General features: G+C 40.2%; 1 protein-coding gene across 6 annotated transcripts in view; it reads left to right on the top strand.

Annotated features, from left to right (window-relative positions):
• The window catches only part of BRF1 (BRF1 general transcription factor IIIB subunit), a 171,266-nt gene that overhangs the window by 131,630 nt on the left and 16,999 nt on the right, over positions 1-22,637 (top strand). The window contains exon 16 of one of the 6 annotated variants that reach the window (XM_069018461.1): positions 21,051-21,298. The exons of the other annotated variants lie outside the window; for them this stretch is intronic. Coding sequence (XP_068874562.1) covers positions 21,051-21,054 — 4 coding nt within the window. The 3' untranslated portion in view covers positions 21,055-21,298. Of the gene's footprint in view, positions 1-21,050; positions 21,299-22,637 lie in introns of those variants that run through there. 6 annotated transcript variants of the gene reach the window in all.

Here is a 22,637-nt window from a genome sequence, read left to right as displayed (position 1 = left end):
TTAGCTTATGCTTTATTTGCAGTTAACAGGTATTAATGAGTCATATTTCTGGTGTTTCTAGTAAATTAGGACCAATTCAGTTGTCTGAAATGCAGTGCTGAGTGGGAAGTAGGGGCTGTTCAGGATCCTGGTTGCATTTCAGAGCTCAGCAGTAACATCCATGCTCAAGCTGCTTCGCTGCATCCCAACCTTGTTTCTGAGGTTTGCAGAAATGTTGGGCCCTTGGAACTCCTGTTGAAGTCAGCGTGTTAAACTCTTAACAGGTGTTAAACTCTTTGGAAAATCATGCCATAAATATTTAATTTAACAGTGGTGCAACTTGAAAAGGTTTCTAAATAAATACAAATCAGTATTTTCCAAAAGCAGCTAATAAAACGTGTTTATTTTTCCTCTTGAGAGCCTAAAGTACATCCTTAAGATGCATAACAGAGTTTCCTGATGATGATTAGCAGATCTCGGATACAATGAATTTTGCAGCAGAACACTTCAGAGGAGGTTGAGGATACATGCAGATAAGTGAGCTAAGAAGATTTTGCACTCCTGAAGTAGGCAGTGCTCTTGCTTAAATATTATCAAGGACTTGGCAAACATTAGTTGGGCTTTTTTTTCTTTCCTTATAATTAAAGATTTATGACATACTTTTGATTTTTTTAAATGCCATGCCTTTTAAATGGCATGCATAAATTTCTGTGTTCTGCATTGTTCTTATATTCCTTGCATTCATTGCCTTTGTTCAGCATTGTTCCTCTGAGAGGTGAATGGCTAAAAACTTTCCCAGGGATACAAAAATCATGATAATTTATATGCAATTAATAATAATAAAACTCCTGAATATTGCTCTTTAGAAAACGAATGAAGCACATAATGTGTCTTTTTCCAGGAGGCATTTGCAGGAATGGGATCATATGGTTTGGGTTGGAAGGGGCCTTAAAGATCATCTATTGTTTTGGTTTGTAGTGATTTACAGTCCTGCATGCTTTTCTTTATGTATCTTAAATATTTAGTAAGCTGCATCTGACTGCAGTAGCCCCACGAATAACCAGGCTTTGATCCAGTTCTTTAGTTCATCTGAGTTGTAGTCAGATTTTAAAGAGCTATTCCTTTATTCCTGATCCCAATTAGAAGGTGCCAGTATAGGGAGTACCAAGTTACAGGATAGGAAACGAATACTCATTCTTGGTTGCTCCTGTAATGGTATAAAAATGGAAATTTTTTCATACATATAGATAAATATCTTTCTTGCTTTCCTCTTGCGAGTCATTTTACTTACCACACCAGATTTGGACAGATGATGTAGCCAAGTTTGTCCTGTGTCTTAGAAATAATCTTTATATACAGTACAAAGCACTCTGGAAATAGGAAGTTGATCTTCATTTCCATCTTTCTAATTGCCTCTTGCTCTAAAATAGTCTGTGCTGTTATTTCCACACAGAGGACTTCAGATTATCCCTAAAAAATGGTTACCCTAACCAGACAGGGTGCAATCTCTGTGTGGTTTTTCTTTTCTTAATATCACATAAAGTAGAAGTTACAGTGTTAATCAGTTAAAATACTGGAAAAAACTTTTGTTTCCTGATGTGATAATGATAGGCAAATTTTACAGTCTTGTAAAAAGTTGTTGATTTGGAAGAAATTTATAAAGAGCTGGAATGGTAGGCAGGTCCCAGGAGTGTGCTTAAACGGGGTAGTCTTTCAGTTGGCAGCCCTTTTATTAGAGCTTTGTAGACATTATAATCACTTAATGGTTGCTTGGATTTCAAAGGCAATACAGTTTTATCTATATCTTATTTTATAAAAAAATCCTAATTTTGAAATCTCAGAAATGTTTGGTAATTTCTTCAGTTTTGGGAGGAAGGTGCTTTCAAAGAGCTCTTCCAAAGATCATGCAGGTTTCTCCTTGTTAGGTGGGTAGATACTATGTACATGAGTATTTTCAAAAGCAAACTGAGGTTTTGAACAGGTTTCTTTACTGTGAGCTTCTCGAGCTTTACAAGAAGCTGTGCTTTCCTCAGACACATCTCCCAGAATTATACTGGGGGTTTACTTATTTTGTCTGTCAAGATGGTAGAAGATTAGTAATGACAATGTAAGTAATTTTAGGAAATTTTATGTTGTGTAAATGTATTTCATTCCATTTTTTATTGCATTTTTGTTCCAGTGGGTATCACAACTGGTGCTTCGTATGCAAAAATCATTTCATTCCCAGTGTGTTGAAGATGTGGCACAGTGGATGTTACCATAATAGATGTTGCAACTCTAATTTCAATTACCAGTTGCACAGTTTATCTTCACTAATGTCTTCTGTGTATATGAAACATAAGAATAATAGTTTGAACTCTGAGAAAAGAACAATTGCCCCTTCAAACTCCTTAAAATCTGATCTCCATTTAGAGCTGTGCTGTGTGCTGGAGCACTTCAAGTTCAATAAAGAGGGTTTTTAGGACTGGAACTATTTAGTTAGAAGCTTAATAATTTATTTTATATTTACTTGAGCTGAGTTTTACAACATTACGTGCAAAGTGAAATGTGTTGTACTAAGAAAATGTGGGAGCAAGAAAGCTTTCAAGTCACTACTTTTAAAAAAATTTAAGCCTATTTCTTGCTATGTGCTTGAAATTGGTAATGATATCAGAAAAGACAGGATGTATTATCAGGGGAGTAAATGTGTCAGGTTAATCTCCTGAAGAATTTGCCTTGGAAGAAATGAAGCAGGACTGTGAAGCACAGTGGAATCCGTTGTAATGAAATGAGGTTGTTCTGAATGCAACCATATGAATATATAATAGCAAACCAAATCATGCCCACTCTGACAAAAACCCGTGGTAGTGATCTCAGATCTGATTAGATTTGAAAATTCACCTCCAAATTCTCTCATGGTCTTACTTGTATTTGCTGACTATCCATATTGCCAGTACAGCTTGGTGCCTGGCTCCACTTGTGCTTTTAGAGCCATGGGATTTGAGTATTGGGAATTGTGCCCTTTCAGTACCAGGGACTTGTTCTGGTGCTCAAGTTCCTGCTCCAGGATGCACATTTTCAGTTAGCATCTGCTCTGGCTACATTTTTGTTAGCTTCTCAATGGGTGTCACGGCTCCAGAAAAATCCTCTTTATTAGGGAGAATGTATGTGATGCTTTTCTGCAGCCTAGCATGCGACATCTTGTTTACCCTGATAAATTGCTTGGTGCTTTCTTGTCTCTAATTGGAGTCATATTTCCCTGGAGAGGGAAATATGGGCAGAAGCCTAATTTTGATGCTTTGGAGGAATCTGCAATACCACACTGCCAAGGGAGCCTGGGGAAACAATGAGAGGTCCTCAGCTGGCTCCCCCAGCTTCCACCCTTGTTTATAGTTGTCCCTTTCTGGTGTCCAGGATGGGGTTATTGCTCCATAAGGCTCGGTGCTCCAAACTCAGCTGCAAGTCTGAATATTGCCCAGAGAAAATGTGGATGCCCCATCCCTGGAAGTGTTGAAGGGCAGGTTGGATGAGGCTTTGAACAACCTGATCTAGTGAAAGATGTCCCTTGGGCTGGACTAAATGACCTTTGAAAGCCCTTTCCAAGCCAAACTATGCTATGATTCCATAATTCTATGAATGCTTATTCTACATTGGCCATGGTTTGTCATTGATTTTTATAAACCCAAAGGAAACAGGTTTTGCAATGTACAGTAGTTTTAGCTCTACATTATGAGACTGGTATTTGTGGAGGGGAGTAGCATCAGCTCATGTTTCCCAAATGACTTAGGCCAATCCAAAACAGCATGAAACAGAGCTCAGCTTGAATAATCTAAGGGATTCCTGAGCATCTTAAAACCTTTGTATTAATTAAACCAGGTGATTATGAAGGTTAGAGCACTTTCGATTCATTGTGTCAAGAAGAGAGTTGTTGGTTCAAAACCTTCTTTATTAGAAAAAATGACATTGCAGTAATAGTTTAAAAGTTTGGGAACGGGTATCTTAACAGTTGCTTGTCTGCAACTGGTGCAGTGGAGTCTGGTGGGTATCTTCAGCCATTCCTAGAGGTTGGCAATTGGTGATGAAGCAGAGCTCCTGAAGAGACATAGATCTCTGTGTTTGGTGGATATGAAGCTTTTGAGAGTCTTTTCCATGCTGGCTTTGGTGGTCATTCTCTCTACAAGTGGGCTCTTTCAGATGAGATCTTCATATGCTTTAATTTTCTACCATATATTTTTATTTTTAAGAATTGCCTTCATGTCTTTGTGTAATTTACTTTTGATATCCTGTTTTTCTCTTTCTGCTTTGAATTCTGTTACAGGGTTTGGAATTCATGTATATTTACTCAAAGTGAGATATTAAATTTTATTTCTTTTCTTGTGCTGCTTTAGGCCTTCTTTTTATATGTGACTAAAGGGGTAACACTGATTTCCCACCTGGAATAAACTTCCTTGCAGGAGATACTGGGAGTCCTTGCTGAGATGGTAGTTAGGAGTTTATTCTATAGCTTAGTTATTACTTGGTATTTTGTCTGGAAGCAGTCTCATGTTGGCTGCAGGATTCAGACTATGATTCCTGGGTATGAATGTACATGTGCTGGGAGTGTGTGGAGTCAGCTTTTGGTTTGAATATTGTGTACATGGTGAATAATTCTCTAACCACTTGGACATAACTGTTTTCTTATGTGATCTGCACTTTGAGAGTTTCTTTGGAGTGTAATTTTATGTGTGTTTCTGCTTTGCTGTGGTATATAATCATTTAAATCAAAGGTTAATCAAAATGATTACTCATTTTGAACAGGAAAACGGTGACATTTGATAAGTACCTCCACTTTAAATAAATCTTACCAGTATTTTCCAATCTTGTAACTTTTAGAGGGACAAGCTTATACAAATTATGTTTAGTATTTTATTTACAAAAAGCTAAGCCAAGAAAAAAAAATGAATTCAAGCCTTCCAAGGTTCTGCCTTTTGAGTCATGCATCTCTTTATTAAAGTTAGCTGTTTGGGGGAGGGCCTCCCGAATGACCTTGAAAGGAGCTGACACTTGTTTTTGCTTGTTCACCGTTGATTCGAGGAGTGGATCTGCTAAAGCCTGTAGTGTTGTAACCTGGCTAATGCTGCAGGTTACTGCTAAGAAGCTGGTGTGAGCTAAGAAGCCTTTTGTAATAAAACATAAAGGAGAGGCAAGAACAGGAGAGAAATGGATCTGACCCCACATGTTTTAAAAGGAATGTGTGTGGTTTTAGCATCTGAACGCTGAAATGTGACCACCAGCAGTCTTTCCTTCTTCAGTAAGTGAGGACACAGGAGGAAAATGGCATTGTCTTCTACATGTAACACTACACTCTGAGAGGATGCAGAGTTAAGCAAATACCACTGAGAGACTGAGGAGGCAGGAACCAGCTTGGGGTCCAGGCAACAATGCAGCAGATTGTTACTTTACCCTGAAATTCACTTCTCTTGACACTGAGCTAGGGCAGAAAGATGGGGAAAGAATAATTTTTTCTTAAAAAAAAATCCCCAAAACAAAACCAAAAAATACCTCAACAAAGCAAACCCTCCCCCCCCAAACTGTCCCCAAACGAGTCCTTACAGAAGCTGTCAGGTGTTTGTCAGGAATTGATGTTTATTCTGATTACTCAGACTATTTTGAAGATCAATTCCCCTGATACAATAGCATTTTTATGTCACATCTGTCAGGCTCAGTACCTCTCAAAATAGAGCTGCATTAAACTCTGAAACGTAGGGATTGTGATTCACTGGCTGTGCTGCTGCACCATTGGGAAGGGAGCTCCCACCCAGCTATTGCCTGGCATGGCTTGTGTCCCCAGCCTGCTGCAGGAGCTGCTGCTGACAGTCATTCCCTGCTCATTCCAACATCTCTGAACTTTCTGTCGTGTTTCTTAGGGTGAGGTTACCAAAAAACTCATTCCTTCATCCCTTAGTTCTTTCCTTCCTTCTGTAGGAGGTGAATCATTTCCCCCTTTCATGCCTGTTCTGCCAGGGAGTCAAGGGAAACTAACTTAAAGATTTTCTAGCTTGTTATATTAGTAAAATGGAGTATTCTTGCTAAAAATCCCAGTTTGGGATTCATTAGTTTCTGAATACTGGAATAAAATGCCAGAATTTCAGAATGGCAATTAACCCACCTGTATCCTCATTTCGTGAAATACAGTTGGAGAAAAAATAGCTTAGTGATAGGGGAAGTAATGTAAAGAAGCCTCCTTGATGTGACCTGTACTAATTTAGTTAAGTTCAGTGATGCTGCAAATCATCCCTAGCTGTACATCATTCATTAAGAGCTTTCAAATTTTACAGTACAGACTTCTAATGCTGTCAGAATGTGGTTTAGTGTAAGGATAAGGGAGCACTGTCTGCTGGGACTGCAGAGGCGTGTTCTGGAGCTATCATTTACTGGGACTTATGAGAACCTTTGAGAAATATACATACATAAACCCTTCAAGATTGGGTGAGGACACATCTAGACTTGTGCATTTCAGCAATAACAAGAATCTGCCAAATCCAGTGCTTAGTTCCATTTACCCCAAATTATTAGAATACCTTCAATTTAAAACTAAAAAGGCATTGATCCAGCTCGACCTTGTGGCCCAGACCCAGGTCAAATCTCCTTATTTTTACAGCAGCCTTTTTGTTTGTTTAATATAAATTGAATATTGCTTTTCTGCCTCCCACTCAAGAAAATCATCTCCGTGTCAGATTCCGGTGGAGGGCAGCTGGGCAGCACAAAAATGCAGAGGGGTTTTTGGTGACTGCCTGAAATAATTTCTTCTTGCATTTTAAAACCAAATAGGAGCAATTTCAACCCAGAAGATAATTTTCTGTGACAGTTGGATTGTGAGTGCCTTGTTTATCTATGTTCTCATTTTCAGGTTGGTTATAAGAAAAGACTCTGCGAGGTTTTTTTCTTCCAAATTACTCTCAGTGGGTCTAATGGGAGACAATATAAATATGTATGTGCAGTCTCTTGAACTTTATAGCGTGTTAGCAAAAATAGTTATATGTGGTGTGGGGGTGAGGAGAGTGGGAAGAAACAAAAAAATTGAAAGTGTTATGTGTCTTGTTATCAAACCCTGGAGGTGCACGTCCTGTGGCTGAGAGGATGTCAGACTGTGAAATGCTTGTTCTCAGTCTGTAGATTTTTCTGATTTCTTTTTTCTTTTTTTTTTTTTTTTCACGGGTAGAAAATGGTTGGTTTCTGAATTGATTTTTCTTTGAGCCTTTTTCCAGTGGGGTCTGCTTGTTGACCTTTAGAGTGCATGTCTGCTCATTTTTCTAGTTTAAACCACGGGAAGTGTATGTCTGATGTGTTTTAGATGTGTCAATGAAGTTGAGTCTTCAGTGAGTATTTGTAAAATGTAGAAGGGAACGGAGCCAACCAAACAAAAAGTTAACTTTCCCTCACTGCAACGTGGCATACATTATTTTACCAAGACCAATACCCAAGCTAGGGAAGCAGTCACACAAAGCTTCTTGTTCCTTGCTGTGTGCAGGCATTTCCAGATGGGATGGCTGGCAGCCATTCTGTGGTTAGGACTGCAGTTCTTTCACCATGGCTGGGTAAAGGATTTGAAAGTTGCTGCAGTTTGTTGCAAAACTTGAAGTACTATTTGCTCACGTAATATTTAACAGCATCCACATAATTAGTTTTAAATCAGCCAGTGTGCTGTAACTTAGTCATTTATGTAAGTGCTGTTCCATTACCCAGTGATGCTGCTGGTGCACTTGCTGAGTTCAATTTTACCTTGCTGCAGTTGTTGCTAAATATAGGATAAAACATTCTGAGATAACTTCTAAATGTGGTCTTGGAAGATATATGCAGTAAATTTAACTTTTTCTTCTGTTGTTGAATTTCCAATTTATTGTGAGTCAGAAATCTCTGCCCAGCATTTTCGCCTTCCTCCAGAGCAGCAAGACCATAGATTGAGCAAACCCATTGCTGTGTTTAGGGTATTCAGATCCAAGGACACTTCCTGACCTGCTCTCGTGCAAGCCCCTTCCTTGTGACCTACAAAGTATGATGGAGGGAAATCACTAACCTTTACATATATTGTGGTCTCCCCCCAAGTTTGCCCATGAACAGGACACTTGTGCTGCCACAGAGATCAGATGGGAAGGCACAGAGTAGAGTACAGCATGTGTGGACCTCAGGACCTGCCATCCCATCTGCAGTGGAGAACCTCTGGCCCTGAGCACTCTTCCCAGGCATTGCTTGGCTCAAGAGCTGTCAAAACCCAGACAATTTAAAGGATACAGCAAGGCTGTAACAGCCCACAGCATGACATGGTGTGATAGATTTTAAATCTTATTTATACTCAGAGTTGAGTGTAACATTCCTGCTGAACTGGAGCACTGGAAGATGTTGGACATCAAGAGTCCTCTCAGACCACATGCAGAAAAGAAGTGTCAGACGTGTATTCGGTAGTCTGTCACCTTTTTATTCTGAAATGGTTTTAGATGTGGTATTTATGGGAAAGAAATATATGCTGTTACAGCATACTGTTCTTTTAAGAAGTTATCAACATATTTAATCTGACTGGTTTGAGATATTTAATCTGAAATATGAAGGACACGCATACAGATTTGGAAGTGGAATGAAGTGGCTGGCATATTTATTTTGTAAGGTTATCTTTGCCTGTCTACAGGGGTAACATAGTAGTTTTAAGAGAAAAATGGCTTTCCAGACTTCTGCATGGATTTTATCATGGAGCAATAAAGAAACAAAATAATTTGGAATCCTAACTAAAGCTGTTGCTGAAGTTGAGTGAGATAATCATCAGATTAAAGATGTAGTTGAATCAATCAGTCATCTGATGAATTAATAACGGAGGTGAAAGTCAACAATGAATCAAATTATTAGATGAAGAGAAGCAAGACAGAAATCAGGGTAGTTTAAAACATTGCAGCAGGTTATTACAAGGCAGTGTCACCTGCTGCCTTGTTGCTGGAGGCAGAGGTGGGACTGTCCAGTCTGGGCTTTAGTAAGTCAGTATAAAGGCTAATTCTGTTCCTGAAGGTGCTGCTTAATTGAAGGTGTTTTAGAAGCGTGTTCTTTTTCCTGCCAGAGAAACCATGTGCAAGCAATACTGGCTTAAAATTTGATATGCAAATACAGCACGTCTTAGACATGTTTGCACTTTGTTCATGGCTATTGAAATATTACAGAAAAAAGTGATGGGAACAGAGCAGCAGAAAGGTGAACTCCTTTGTGTGGATTGTTTATGGAACAAGGTGGGTAGGAGAGCAGCTTGGGTTGCCTGTATCACCAATGGTGCCTACTCTGATGGTGCCTACTGTGGGCTTGCCCTGGGTGTTCCCATGTCAGGCTGTACCTTCTGAGCTTTCTACTCCACCTCTGGACAGTGTCCAAGAGATTAGGATCATCAATGGCTCTCAGTGATGTGGCAGTGCAAAAAAATTGCTGCTTACCAGCATGTTCATTTGTTGCCCCACCTCTAAAATCATCTAAAAGCAGTGGTGAGTTAAGAGCTTTCTTTGCCTACAATCTGGTCCAGTCCAAATGTGATTTTGACCTCTGGGAAATCTGGAATATAAAAAATTATTATGCCTTACTATCAGATTACATGTAACTTATTTTCCAAGTCAGAACATAAATACTCCAGAAGTACAAGAGAGAAGCTTGCTGAGAAAGCTTTAGTCTCATAATGGGAAAAGTCCAGAGTATATATATCTTAAATTTCCATAAATCCCTGTAGGAATAGAGATACTTTTTATCCATGCATTCTTATTTTCATTTTCCTGTTATTTCTTGAAATATTCTTGTTCCTTTTCAAGAGCAAAGCGTTGAGGTAATGAAAGAATTTGGTTTAACTGGATTTCATACATTGATCTTGTATGGCTCAGATAGACTGTGTCGTACTTTTCATGAAAATAAACCTAATACCGTACCAATTCAGCAAATCTAAAAGCATGAGATGACAATAGTTACTGCTGTTCTATTTAAAAAAAAAAAAACCAAACAAGGAGGGTGGGGAAGCCATGAAGGACAGAAAGACAAAGAAAAGGCTAATTAAGGATTTAAAGCCACTGAGGTTTGGACATTTTTGCAACCAGCGAACTGAGTCGAATGTGAAGTGTGGTGTATGTAAGCTGTAAGGAATCGTAAATTCTATATAATGCAAGATAACTTCATAGCAAATGACTGAGTAGCTCGAGGGGTCTTGGATGGAAGGGAAAGGTTTCTGTAAAAATAAACCTCATCTTGCTGACCTTTGCCGACCCTGGCAGCCTTTCTCTTAATCTAACCTGAAGAGATTAGAAAAACTCCAAACATCAAAAGGAGCCGTAGACACTATTGTCTCCCAGAGCCCCATTGTGCTCAGGAGTGATTTCTCAGGAAGCAGCAGCCTGCTCCTGCTCCGGAGCCTTCCCCCGCTGGCACCAACAATGCAGCCCTGGCTGTAGGTCAGGCTGGCCATCCTTGGAAAAACAACCCACCACTCTTGACATGATGGATGGGAAACCCGACTCTGGGATTCATTTGCCCAAACTTGTTTGGAAGATTTGCTGCTTTTGCTGGGCCAACATCTTTCAGGTGCTTCCTGTGTTTTATCCAGGAGTGGATAAATAACTCTTACGTTGTTCAGCAGTAGAAAATACGAATGTAATTACATTACATTGAAAGCTTGCCTTTCAGCATAGTAATCCTCAGAGTCTGGATTTTTTTCTAATTATGGAATTATATTCTTATACATGCATATATATATACACACAAGTTTTACAGAAGAAATTCTTTAGATAGCTGTTGGAGGAAAATGCAGGTTTCATGCATTTATTTCTGTCTCATGGGGAGAATTGACAACATTTCTGAGATCTGATGATTACTAGGCTGTAGTTTTCTGTTAGCTTTGGGTCACAATTTAAAATTACTCCTTAAAGCTTAAGGAAGTCTTAAATTATGAAGCAGTAGGAAATCCTGAGATCCAAGGCATTGAGTGGGCTTGCAGTATAGTATATATTCATTATCTTGTCGCTACTTCAGTAGCTCACAGGTGTTAGGCACAGTGTTATATTAACTTTTTGGTGAAGTCCAGACACTAGAAAACTCAAGTTTATGGTTCAGCATTTGCTGATAGGATTTGCAACTGAGGGAAGTCCAGACTTCAGATGGTTTTTGCAGAATGCTTGTAAGAGGCCAACCACAGGAACAGATGCATTTTTGTCTAAATCACTTTCCCTCTCTTTTCAATTTCAGTATCTGCTGATTTCATTTTAAAATCCATTTTAAAGCAAATGAAATAGCTAAGGCTTTTTCTAGCACAGTAATCAAGACCTTTAATACCCTACCTCTCTACAGACCACAGTTTTAAGAGCTGATGTTTGTGCTGCTGTTGCCTGTAGCTGGGCAGGGTGTTGGCATATGCTGTGGGAGACATAGTGGAGCAGAGGCGACCCACTTCAGGCTCTACTTCCAAGTAATTTTAAAAGTTGATGAAGATTTTCAGGCTTTTATTGGAAGACTTATCTTTTCCTAAAGCACTCTGAACAGCAGAGCTCCTCTCGCCTGTGCACTCTGCTCCACATCACTGCTCCAGAGATATCTGGCCAGCTTCCAGTTTAAATTCATTTAATAGGGTAAATTTGAAATGATTTAAACACTCTCAATTTACCACCATAACCAAAGGGTCGAAGCCAGGAGCTGCAGAAGAACTGATATTCAAGAGGATTTTTGAAGAGGAATGTAGATGTAGCTGTTTTAAAAATGTCATTAACATGAGATAAGGAATGCTTCAGGTAAGTGATTCCAATCTCCCAAATCTTCTGTTAATGGATCACCTGAAGATTTTCTGTACTTACCTAGGGCTGGAGTTTGTCCCACTGACCTTGGTGGACTTTGGTTCACACTCTCAAACCTGAGTGATATGTATTTTGGTGTATGTTGGTTTGTGTGTAGTGGTTTTTGGTGTGCATATGGTATATTTTGATATGTATACAGGCACCAAACAAAATGGTGAGACTCTGTCCCTAATGAGGCAGGTCCTGACTGAATGGATGTGCTCAGGCATTGTGCATGCTTTTGGGATGAAATGGTGAAACAATCTACTTAAAAACATCCAATTTTTTGGCAATTTATGCTACAGCTTTCTCAGATAAGTTACTGTAGATGCTGTCTGTTCTATTGCTGCAAATATTTTCCTTTCTTATTTTGTGAGACTTTTTAGGATGGCTGTCACCCTCGTGTTTAATGATCTTTCTTCAGGTCTTGCCAAGTATATCTCAATGTTATTTATTGTCTTTCTGTCTAACTCAGGCTCTTAAGACTGCAGTTCTCTCAAAATCTAGAAAAAGAGTCTTTCATTTTGCATGAAGAGGAGAAAATAGCTGTGTTTTTCTTTTCCTTAGAACTTCAAAGGCACAAAAATATATTAAATAGAAAATGGAGAAAAATAATTCAGAAACCCTGAAAGGGGCTCACTGATTAAACTGTAGGGAACATTCACATATCTGCTGTTTTGGTCTCCTGAGAATCAATACTATGAGACTAATCTGTGATGCTGCAGCAGTCTATAATAACTCTAACATATTATTGTTCAGAGTATTATTACTGGAATAAAAATTGTTGGGTTTAAATTTTGAAGATATCAGGATACTAATCCTGGTATTCATTATTTCATAAAATGGATCCACAGTGTTCTCTGCGTGCAGACACAGTTCGATATTCTTTCAAAATTGTGTTGAAGGATGATCATGCTGTTCCAGTGATCCTGTCCAGCACAGTTACTCTTGGATGGGGATGTAAAAAAACCCAAGAAACCCAAGCAAAATGTGACTGCTTCATTTCTGCTGCTTATCATTGCAAAGATGTCATCTCTTGGTTGGCTGATGAAGGGAAGGCAAAGGGGTGTCTGTGTCAGCCTGATTTTTCCCAGTGAGAGCTGCAAATCCACCTTGAAAGTTTTGTGTGTTGACTTATGGTCTTTGTTTGTTAGATACTGTGATTTTATAATTGGGTGAGGAGGGAGAAGCATCTTTAGTGATGTATTTGTTGCTGTACTGATAGACAAGTTATGAAGTTTGGGCTAATTATAATTTCCTGTGTCTCTGTAAATGGATTTGAAATGACTTGTTTGCTCTTGTGCTGTAGTAACTTTGGTCATTTATTATTTTTTCTTTCGAGTAACTGAATCCCATATTGCCTCTAATCTGGGAAAATATTAGATTTCCTTCACCTAATAGTAGAGTCTTGGTTTTGCAATTACATTTTGAAACAGTGATGGACAATTGTCAGTGGAAGCAAAAAGACACAATTTGTACTGAGGCTGAATTTGGAAGTCTCTGTTAAAAATATGTTTGTAAAGCAACCAGTGAGCAATGGAATGGCAAAGTCTAATTTTCTACTGGTTGCCATCTTTTTTCCCTCCCTTTCCTGAAGCAAGAACCCCAGTTCTACAGCTGGTAGCTGTGTGGGATGTGGTTGATTCCTTCCCCTTTGGTGGGGGAACTCTTTTGAATCTCCTCTTCCTACTTCCAGTTTTCACAAAGGAACTTGTTTATCTTGGGGACTTCTGCCTCTGTGGTTTTTTGTGGTCACCAGATGTTTGGAGGGTTTGGAGTGGAGTAAAAGAGAGATGGATGTGTCAGGATAGTGCATAGTTATCCTTCCATAATTATCTTTTCCACGCTGTGGAGAGTGCACCTGTGTGTGTGGGGGAAAAGACTTGAAAATCTGAGTGAATTTCTTTTAGGTAGTAGCTGATTTTTGGGGGTTGGACTAGATGACCTTTAAAGGTCTCTTCCAACCCAAACTGTTCCATGATTCTATAAAGTAGTAGGACTTTCAGAGCTTTTAATGGTGTGGGTTTGGCTTGCGTTTGGTTTTTTGGTTTGGTTTGGTTTTTTTCCCCCCAACTGATTTACTATCTAAATATCTTCTAACATTTAATAACTGTTGTTTCTTCAGGATGAATCCAAACTCCCAGCATTGCTAGGGAAAGAATAACCTCAGAAATAACCTTTAAAATGCCTCAAAAACACCTATGTTAAAGTTGCCCAGTATTGGTGATGAATACATAGGTGAGATGCATTTTATCAACTTTGCTTGTAGAGAACCAAAGGGAGTTTGTCATAACACGAGTCCCTTATTGATGGCATGGTTGTCTGTGATTGATTAGAAGTGGCAGATTTATTTCAGCTTCAACTCTTTCCATTAGCATTCGTATCGACCATCTGGCAGTGGAAAACCTCACTTGTGAGATAGAATGGGATCTTGTTAAAAAAATTACAAGATTTCTTGGGGCCTTTTTTTTGCCAGTGTCCTGATGAGCCAGAAAGTTGTCACTTCTAGTGACAGTTCTCATTGCCTGAAAGGTTGAGACTGATGCTGGGTCAGCCTGTGGCTTGTTTTTAATGGCTTTTAATTATTGCCTTGATCACAGCAAACATTTAGTTAATGGTTATGCAAGTATCATTTTGTGGGCTTTGTAACTCTTCCATAGCCTTCAGTTGTTGGTTAGAATGAGAAGGATCAGCTTGCTGTTTAAGTGGGAGGAACAGAGCAAACAACTTCTTTCAAAATGGTGTCTACATAAAACTAGAACTTTCCCTGAATTGCTCAATTATGACAACATCATGTTGTAATCAAAATCATTTGACTGTGCTTAAGATGCCCTAATCAAAATCATTTACAGGTGATGTGCAGGGAGAGATGCTTAACAGGCGAAAGATGAATTCGAAGTGGATTGAGATGTTGCAAAGTGTGGAGTTGCCTATATGTCCATTAAATGGTAGATATATGCACTGATATGAGAGAAATATGGAGCTGGAATGAATGGGTGATGATGCCTCAGGGCATTCAGTGGAGCTTCTGCAACAATACAGTGAATTACATCACAACCTGAAATGCAGCAGCTGCTCTGGCCCTGCTGCCCCCTCATGAGTAATAGTGTAACAGGGCAGTCTTTGGTAAACAGCTTTATGGGGCTTTTCTGCTGTGGTGTCTGGCACTTGGAATTCTAATGCTGCCTCTGGCTTCCCACCTGCAGCATCCCCTGCTCCCCAGAAATACAGTCATTCGAAATAAAGGAGTGAAATCTTGTGGTTAGGACCCCTTTGTTTTAATTTATAGGGGGCATTCTACAGATTAATGTTACCTGTGTGTTTCAGGGAGGTGAGTAATGAGAAAAAATATGTGAGTTTCCTTGTATCTGCAGGGTTTACTTAAAACAATTATTTGATGTTGTTGTTAACCATACTTTTATCAGGGAGGGAGGTTTGGCAGAAATGTTTCCATTTCTCAGAGTGTGATAGATTTCTGTCCAGGATCTCCAGAGCTTGACCTTGGGGGCTGTAAATATTTTAAATGGGTATTTCAAGGTTGTGGCTTGCTGAGGCATAATGCACAAGGGACTGCTCCCTAAATGGGCTCTTCATTGCACTTAGACTCAGGCAAACATTGCAGCAAGTGAAGGTGTTAAAAAATATGCATGAAGGTCAAAGTGACAGGTCTTATTAGGAGCTTACTGGCAGTAGTTTTCCTGAAGAGTAATCTCCTAACAATTTCTCCTCAATTTTGTATTCTATTTTGGAAATTGTGTTGATGCAGCATTAAGATTACAAAGATGGTAGTTACTTGTGCAATATTTAGCATTAGAAAGGAGATGGATCCCTTCTGGTTCTATTTTGCATCATTAGAAATGTTTATGCTGGGGGAGTATGCAATTTCTGAAAATGAAATGGTTTTGGAGTTAGCAGGGATTATCTGAAACACATACATAATGTATAGTGTAATTCTTTTGAAGGTCTCCTATGTTATCCTTTTTTTGGTCTGAAGTAAGGTAATATTGGAGTAAAAATGGGGAGGAAATTTATTCAGCCACTTGAAGGCATTTGGTAGAGCATTAAGATTTGTTTGGTTTTAAGTGTTTCTCAAAAAGTGCTTCTCTTGTCCGCTGTTTTAATTGTGCCATCACATCTGTGGAAGATCATTATCATATTCTTTTATCCGGGCACGTGTCAAAGCATTACTCACTTCCAACCATCTGTAGACTATTTGATACAAATTCAAAAATTGAGCTAATAGCCAAGGCACCATCCTTGTATCAGGAAGTTTCTTGAATTTCGTCACCTACAGGGTTTTTTTTGTCCTACTTACTACATTTTCTTTCCAAAACAATGCCTTTTGGCAGCTCCTGTTGTATTCATACCATTGTTTTGGATAACAGGCCAGACTTTCACACACCACCATCTCAGTGCACTCTTCTGGATCCTTTGCCAGTTGTCTGCTTGAACACCATCTGTTCCTGGCAAGGAGTTACCTTCAAATACCTAACAAAACAGGTCATGGGAAAAACCAAAGTCTTCCAGGAGCTAATGGTGATAACACACCCAGATTCTCTAACCCTGTTAGCGTTTTCCTCATAGCACTTCAGGAAACTTGCTCTGTTTAGGCAGATTGTCTTACCCCAAGATCTTTCCTTTTGAGGAGCAGTTCCACAACTGCCAAAGTGAACAGCAAGGAGAGTGCTAACTTGCAAGAAGATGTTTTGTGGAAAGCTTGAACAATGCATGAAATTCAGTCCTACCCCATAATGAGTTGGAGAACTGTACTAATGAAATCTGCAGGAGACAATAAAGTGAGTCATACAGCAAAGCCAACTGAAAATGGCTGTGCAAAGTAGTGCTGCTAAGGAAAAAAAATATAACTGAGAGCAGGAAATAAAAAAGAGCATCTTGGAAAACATCCAGGCTAATGCATCCAAAGAAATACAATCTGAAACACAGACGAACATGGGAGCAGAAGCTGTAAAAGCCATAAGGCTGAAAAAGATAGAGAGATAGTGGACTGCAAATTAGATATGAGGCTCTACAAAAAGACCAATTTGGGGCACTCATTGGAGGAGCAGCACGTAACAGATTAGGGAGGCATTAGGTCTGTCTTGGAGAGCCCTTTGCCTCTGCAAATGAGAGAATGGGAGTCATTAGGGTGGTTTCAGCAGGAGAGAACATAGTGATGTTGATCTGGAGGAAATGCTGAAGCCCTATCCAGAGTGTGTGAGGAGCCCACAAACAGGGAAATGTGCAAGCTTTTGGAGCGTGGATGGCAGGGCAGAGCTGCAATGCAACTGAGGAAAAGGCTGTTCAGTGGGACAGCAGGAGAGTCTCAATGGTGGTAAGGTTGGGTGCTGTGTTTGAAGACAGTGTAGTCAAAACGGGTTCAAGGCCAAATACTGAAGTGAATTAAGATCTTTGTCTCCTTTTGGAGCTGTGTCTGATTAGTTGAAGTCTGAATTTCTTCCTTAAGGCACTCTTGAGCTTAGAGAAAGAGATAAATTGTGATGGTGAAGCATTTACTGACTTCCAAGGGTCCTCTGTAGCTGGAGGTGAACCATAACTATTTGCAAGCAGAGGGTGCTGCATATCTTGATCACTAATGGGTGAGAGGGGGGGATGAAGATGCCAGGCTGGGCCAGTTTTATCTCTCTGCGTGAGAATCAGCACCTGAGTTTCTTTTTTCAGGCCACTCACACAAGTAGAAGTGCAAAAGGGTTTGAAAACATCTTAAAAGGAGTTTGTAAATCACTAGGTCTGGTTTGATTCTCCCACATGAGTGGGGCTGTCACACATTCCTTGGGATGGGGGAAGCCGAAACTCCTGCCTGCAACCAGGGGCTGTGCTGGGGTGAAGTGGAGCTGTCTTGACCTCTCTCCACCATTGCTCCTGTTGACCCTGTTAAAGTGGATTTAGTCCTAAAGAAACAAATCATCAGCTAATTATTTCCCCACTCTGGTGGCCGTTCTCACAGATGTTTAACCATTTTAAGTAGGAGCAGTTGCTTTAAGTTTTTTGTTTGTTTGTTTGGGTTTTTGTGTAGCAAACAGAAGAGGAAACTAAAATCTGATGCTGGTGTTCATGTCAGAAGGGTTGTATGAAAACAGGTTATGTGGTAGCTTTGAAAGTGGTCCAGCTTGCTGCTTAGTAGGACTGCATTTTGCAGAGCCTGATTATTTAAATTAGTTTTTCTAATATTAGCATTAATTCCCTTATAGCTGTGTTATGAAGTTGCTTATTTCACAGTCCTTTCAAACGTGGGAGCCTGGCTGTGAGCAGAGCAGACAGCTTATCAGCTCAGCAGCTGCTGCTGCTTGCCAGCATCGTGTGCTCAGTAAAAGCTTGGAGTCAACCTTGAGAGTTTACGGATGCTGGCTTGCGTTTCCTTTGCTCTGTATTTCACTGCACTCTTTAAATCAGGAGTTTTAAACCTCTGCTAAATTTAGAGAGAAGAGGGAATCTGCAAATGCACCAGCCCTGCCTCCTCCCACAGAAAATGCATCTCCTGACCAGTGAGAGCTGGAGCTGGCCAGGGGTGAGGGGAACAGGGTTTGGGAGGGCTCGGCAGATATACCCCAGCAGCAGCTCTGTGGTGTGAAGTGAGCCCAAAGGTAGTTCATGACTTTGTCAGAGCAGTGGAGAGGGAGGAAAAGAGCCTCCAAAACAGCACTTTTAGTAGCTCTGGGTGTTTTTTTTTTCTCCTTTCAAATGGTTTTATTTTATTATATCTGACACCAGTCAAGGAGAGAGGAAGCTCTTTAACTGTAATGCAAATAAAACAGTAGTGTTTTAGAAAAAAAGTCTGCTTGCTTTATACCTCCAGGCCAATGGTTGTGACAGACCAGAGAATTTAAAAATAAAATTACTCATTAGCTGGGGTTTTTTTTTTCTTAATCTGTTTAGCTGTAACAATCTATTTGAAGCCTGATTTTTGCTTAGGAGGAGTAAAAAAATTACCTGTAGCAATAAATTCATCTGTCTGTCATGCTGTTTATCTGTCTATCTATCTATCCCCTAAAGACTTAAAAATGTTGGTTTTTATTTCTTTACCCTTGCTGAAAATCAATTGTGACATTTTCTGTTTAGGCTGCTAAAGGTTTTGGCAGATAGAACATGGATTTTGTCTTTTGATGGTGAATTCAATTCAACATTTATTGCAGAGACCTCAAGTGTTTAAATGTGTAGTGATAGACAACTAAGCCTCCCACTGTGCTAAACTCCACCAGGTCTCTTCAGTAGTTCTGCTATTCAAAAAGAATTGGGAGTTGTTTCATCTGTTTTTAATAAATATGAGGCTTGCACACTGTTCATGTCAGAACTAAAGCCAACTTTGAGTTGCAGTTTGACATGTAGAGTCCTAACTTTTTAGCTCTTGCTGCTAAAGACACCTACTCAGGGTGTTGTTAGCCTTTAAAAAATGTAAGGGGCTTGCACATCATCTGTTCTGAGCTGTGATGTTGAAATGTGTGAGGAAAAGGAAAGCAAAAGCCAGGCTGCAAAAATGCTGGTTGTGTAAGAGAGCACACACCTGGGCTTGCTTTCTGGCAAAGGTGGATACCAGCCTTTGGGAGCAATCAGCTTTGATTGGGTCCAAGATGCTGTTGCTGGTTCTGGGGTGAGTCTGATGGAATCCTCTTCTGAAAATTGGGAAATGGGAGGATGGCAGAGCTGGGTTTGGTGGGTCAGGCACCGGCATCAGCCTGGCCTCTCCTGCATTGTTTTGGAGGATTTGTTTAGGTGATGTCTACGGAAGAGCAATTGGTGATCCCAAGCTCCCAGACCTGTGCCCTGAGCTTCCTGGAAGCTGGAACACCCCACAGGTGTGATTTTGTGTCCCAACTAATGTGCATTAAACACCGACAGCTGTTAATGGGGGCCGCGGAGGGATCACAGGGATCGGCGCATGGCAGGCGAGGGGAGCTGTTCCAGTGTGGTTTTGCCAAAAACACTTTGTGTGCTGCCAGGAGGGCTGGTGGGCCTGGAGCCCAGGGCATGACTGCAGGGACAGCACTGGCTCAGTGGCCTCCCCAGACTGCTTTTACTGAGAGATGAGAGAAATCTGCTCCCGGGCTCTCCGCGTGGTGCTGCCATTTGGTTCAAACACCACATGACTCGTATGCTGTCCCTGAAGTGCATTTTTTCACATTTATCCTGTGAGATGGATGCGGGGTTTGAATGTTTGGGCTGCTTGCATGGGCATCAGAATTCAGTGGGAAGACGTAGAGGCAGTAAATGAATTCAATATTGGAATGATCAGCTTTTGCAAGTGTTGGCAATTGGTTTTAGCACCTTTGTGTGAAGTGTGTTCATGGTAGAAACATGTATTTTGTTTAAGAGGTTTATGCTGCTTTCTTGTTCTTCTACTAAGATTTTCAAATAAATTATTAATACTCTGAAGCCCAGAGGTAACAAGAACCTTAGAGCTGTAATTTTCCCATTGAGGCCAGGCAAAATGTAACACTTCTGAACATATAAATTCTTGCTCTAAGAATGACTGAAAATTCACACCAAAGGATCATAAATTGCTACCAAATTAATTTCCAATGTAAGTCTATCGTGCATGTGTTTAAATCTGATCCACTTTCTTTAAAGCAGTTTACTCTGTAAAAGTTTTTCCATAAAAACATGCACAGTAAAAAGTGTTTATGTTGCAGTATAGCACTAAGTTGCATTAAAAAAACCCCACACAACAAAAAGCCCTCTTTTATACAACTATTTATTTGCTGTAACATTTTACTAACCAACGGAGCAAAGTAACCCAGAGATCTATGATGTCATGCTAAAAGCCCAAGTGTTAGCTTGCCAAGTATTGATGTTCTCACGATACTTTGTAGACACAAAAAACTAAGTCAAAGTGGAGCGATTCTGTAGTGCTGATAAAGGAAATACAGTGTATGGATATTAAACAGCTGAAAGGCGGGCATGTGTTACAAGTGAGTCTGTGCAGACTGTTGTCTCCCTGGGGCCAAGCACTTCTTAGGCATTTGCTGCATATTTTGACCAAGTACAGAATGTAGGAGATCTAAACTTTACGCATTAAAGTTTCTTTAAAAAGCAGGGGAGGGTGTCACTGTTTTTTTAAAATCAAATTTTTTCTAAAACTGATGCTTCAGAAATACCTTTAGAGAGCAAAATGAGTGTGGTGATAAAAAAAAAAAAACAACAAACCCATAAGCAACTTGCTCATTAGACTCAGTTAAAGCTAAGTTGATCATTGATACAAATTTGCATTATTTTTCCCAGCGTGGCATTCGGTAACAACTTTTCCTCGGTGTGCTTTTGTTTCAGTTGACATTTGCTTGAATGGCCAAAGCAAGTTGGCAAATTCTGTGCTGCTGGTCTTTGAAGTTGTGACTTCAGCCCAAACAGCCTCCTCTTTGTGTGCAGCAGGGAGCCCCTTCCCTTCGGAGAGGGTGCGTGCGGCACAAAGCCTGGAAAGGGGCTGTGCATGCCCAGCCTCACAGTGCTGCCGAGAACTTCACTTCGAGTGGCTCAGGTCCTGCAGGAATATCGGTTTCTTTGCTGTGAATTTTTAATGCAAGGGGTTGAAGTTCAAAATAAAAAAAAAAGGAAAAAGGCAGAAGATTAACCTGAAAGTGCATTTTTTTTTAATTGATCTTCAAATGTAGGTTAGTGTTTAGAGGGATTTGAACTACAGTGGGAATTTGCTGTCTTCTCTGTTCAATACAATTATTTCACGATGGGGTTGGAGAGCAAGCTCTGCTAGGTACAAAGGAAAAAGCAGGGATTTACTTGAGATGGATAGCATTTGTTTCAGATTTTACACATTGTCACTAGAGTTGTACTAAAATCTATTACATGTCCAAAATTGTCTGAAAAACTAGACACAATATGGTGACAAAATATGAATGACAGGATGGGAAGGAGGAATTCTATATTAATGCGACAGGGTATAAATATCTATTTAGTGTAGTATTTGCACATTTCATGGTCAGTTGAACTTCTTTTACTGTTCACAGCCCATATCTTAGTAATTGTGGCAGGAGTGTAGCTTACACAGCATTTATGTGACTCCCTCTCAGATGGAGCAGCACAGTGCTGAAGGACAACCCCAGCCCCTCAGTATTTCTGTGTACACAGAGCTGAGGATGTGGACAAGCAGTTTTTGAATGGAGCCTTGTCGCTGCAGTAATTTTCTTTTTAATGCATCTTCCATAGCTACAGTGAAATGGAGGAAAGGATGTTCAGCAAGTGGAATTGCTTGCCTGGCTTTTACATTGGCTCTTCTCAGAAGGTGAGTTTTTGTTGGCTGAAGAATTGTGCACCAGGGGCCATAAGCTCTTGGAAGGGTTGAGTAGAAAATTGAGGTGGAGTAAGGGTTTTTAAACAGATCTTGTCACGTGGGTTTTGCCATGTTTTGCTTTGACGGGGAGTGACTGATTCCCAGCTACAGAAGTTTTGGTCATCTGAATGTTTGAGATTGGGGTCAGCCTTCCACCTGTCCAGGTGAGGGCTTGGTGCAGAGGAGGTGTTGGGAGCCATCTGAGTGGCTGTAAGCCAAGGTCAGGAAAACATCTTCCCAGCTGAACTCAGCTGCTCTGTGCTCAGATCTGCTGCCTGACCTGCTTGTGCAAGTGTCCTTCAACTGGTTGTGAGAACTCCAGCAATTTCAAAGATAATAGTTAGCAGATGTCTCCTTAGGCTGACCTGGCTTGTTTTGACTGGGCCAGATTAGGGATGGGTGGCCCAGAGCTGCCCCCTGTTCACGTGCAGCCAACTGCGGGCAGCACGGGCTTCACCTGGACAGGTTTTCCAATTGATCCAGTTAAACCAGCATGAGAGGCTGTGAGAGGCATCTCCCCTGCAGTTACAGTGAGGTTTCTGTTGGATAATTCTATATGTTAACACAAGTAT

This window comes from Aphelocoma coerulescens, chromosome 5 (genome assembly GCF_041296385.1).
Source record: "Aphelocoma coerulescens isolate FSJ_1873_10779 chromosome 5, UR_Acoe_1.0, whole genome shotgun sequence".
Lineage (NCBI taxonomy): Eukaryota > Metazoa > Chordata > Aves > Passeriformes > Corvidae > Aphelocoma > Aphelocoma coerulescens.
Note: the sequence above shows the minus strand (reverse complement) of the source record. Positions and strands in the feature narration are given on the sequence as shown.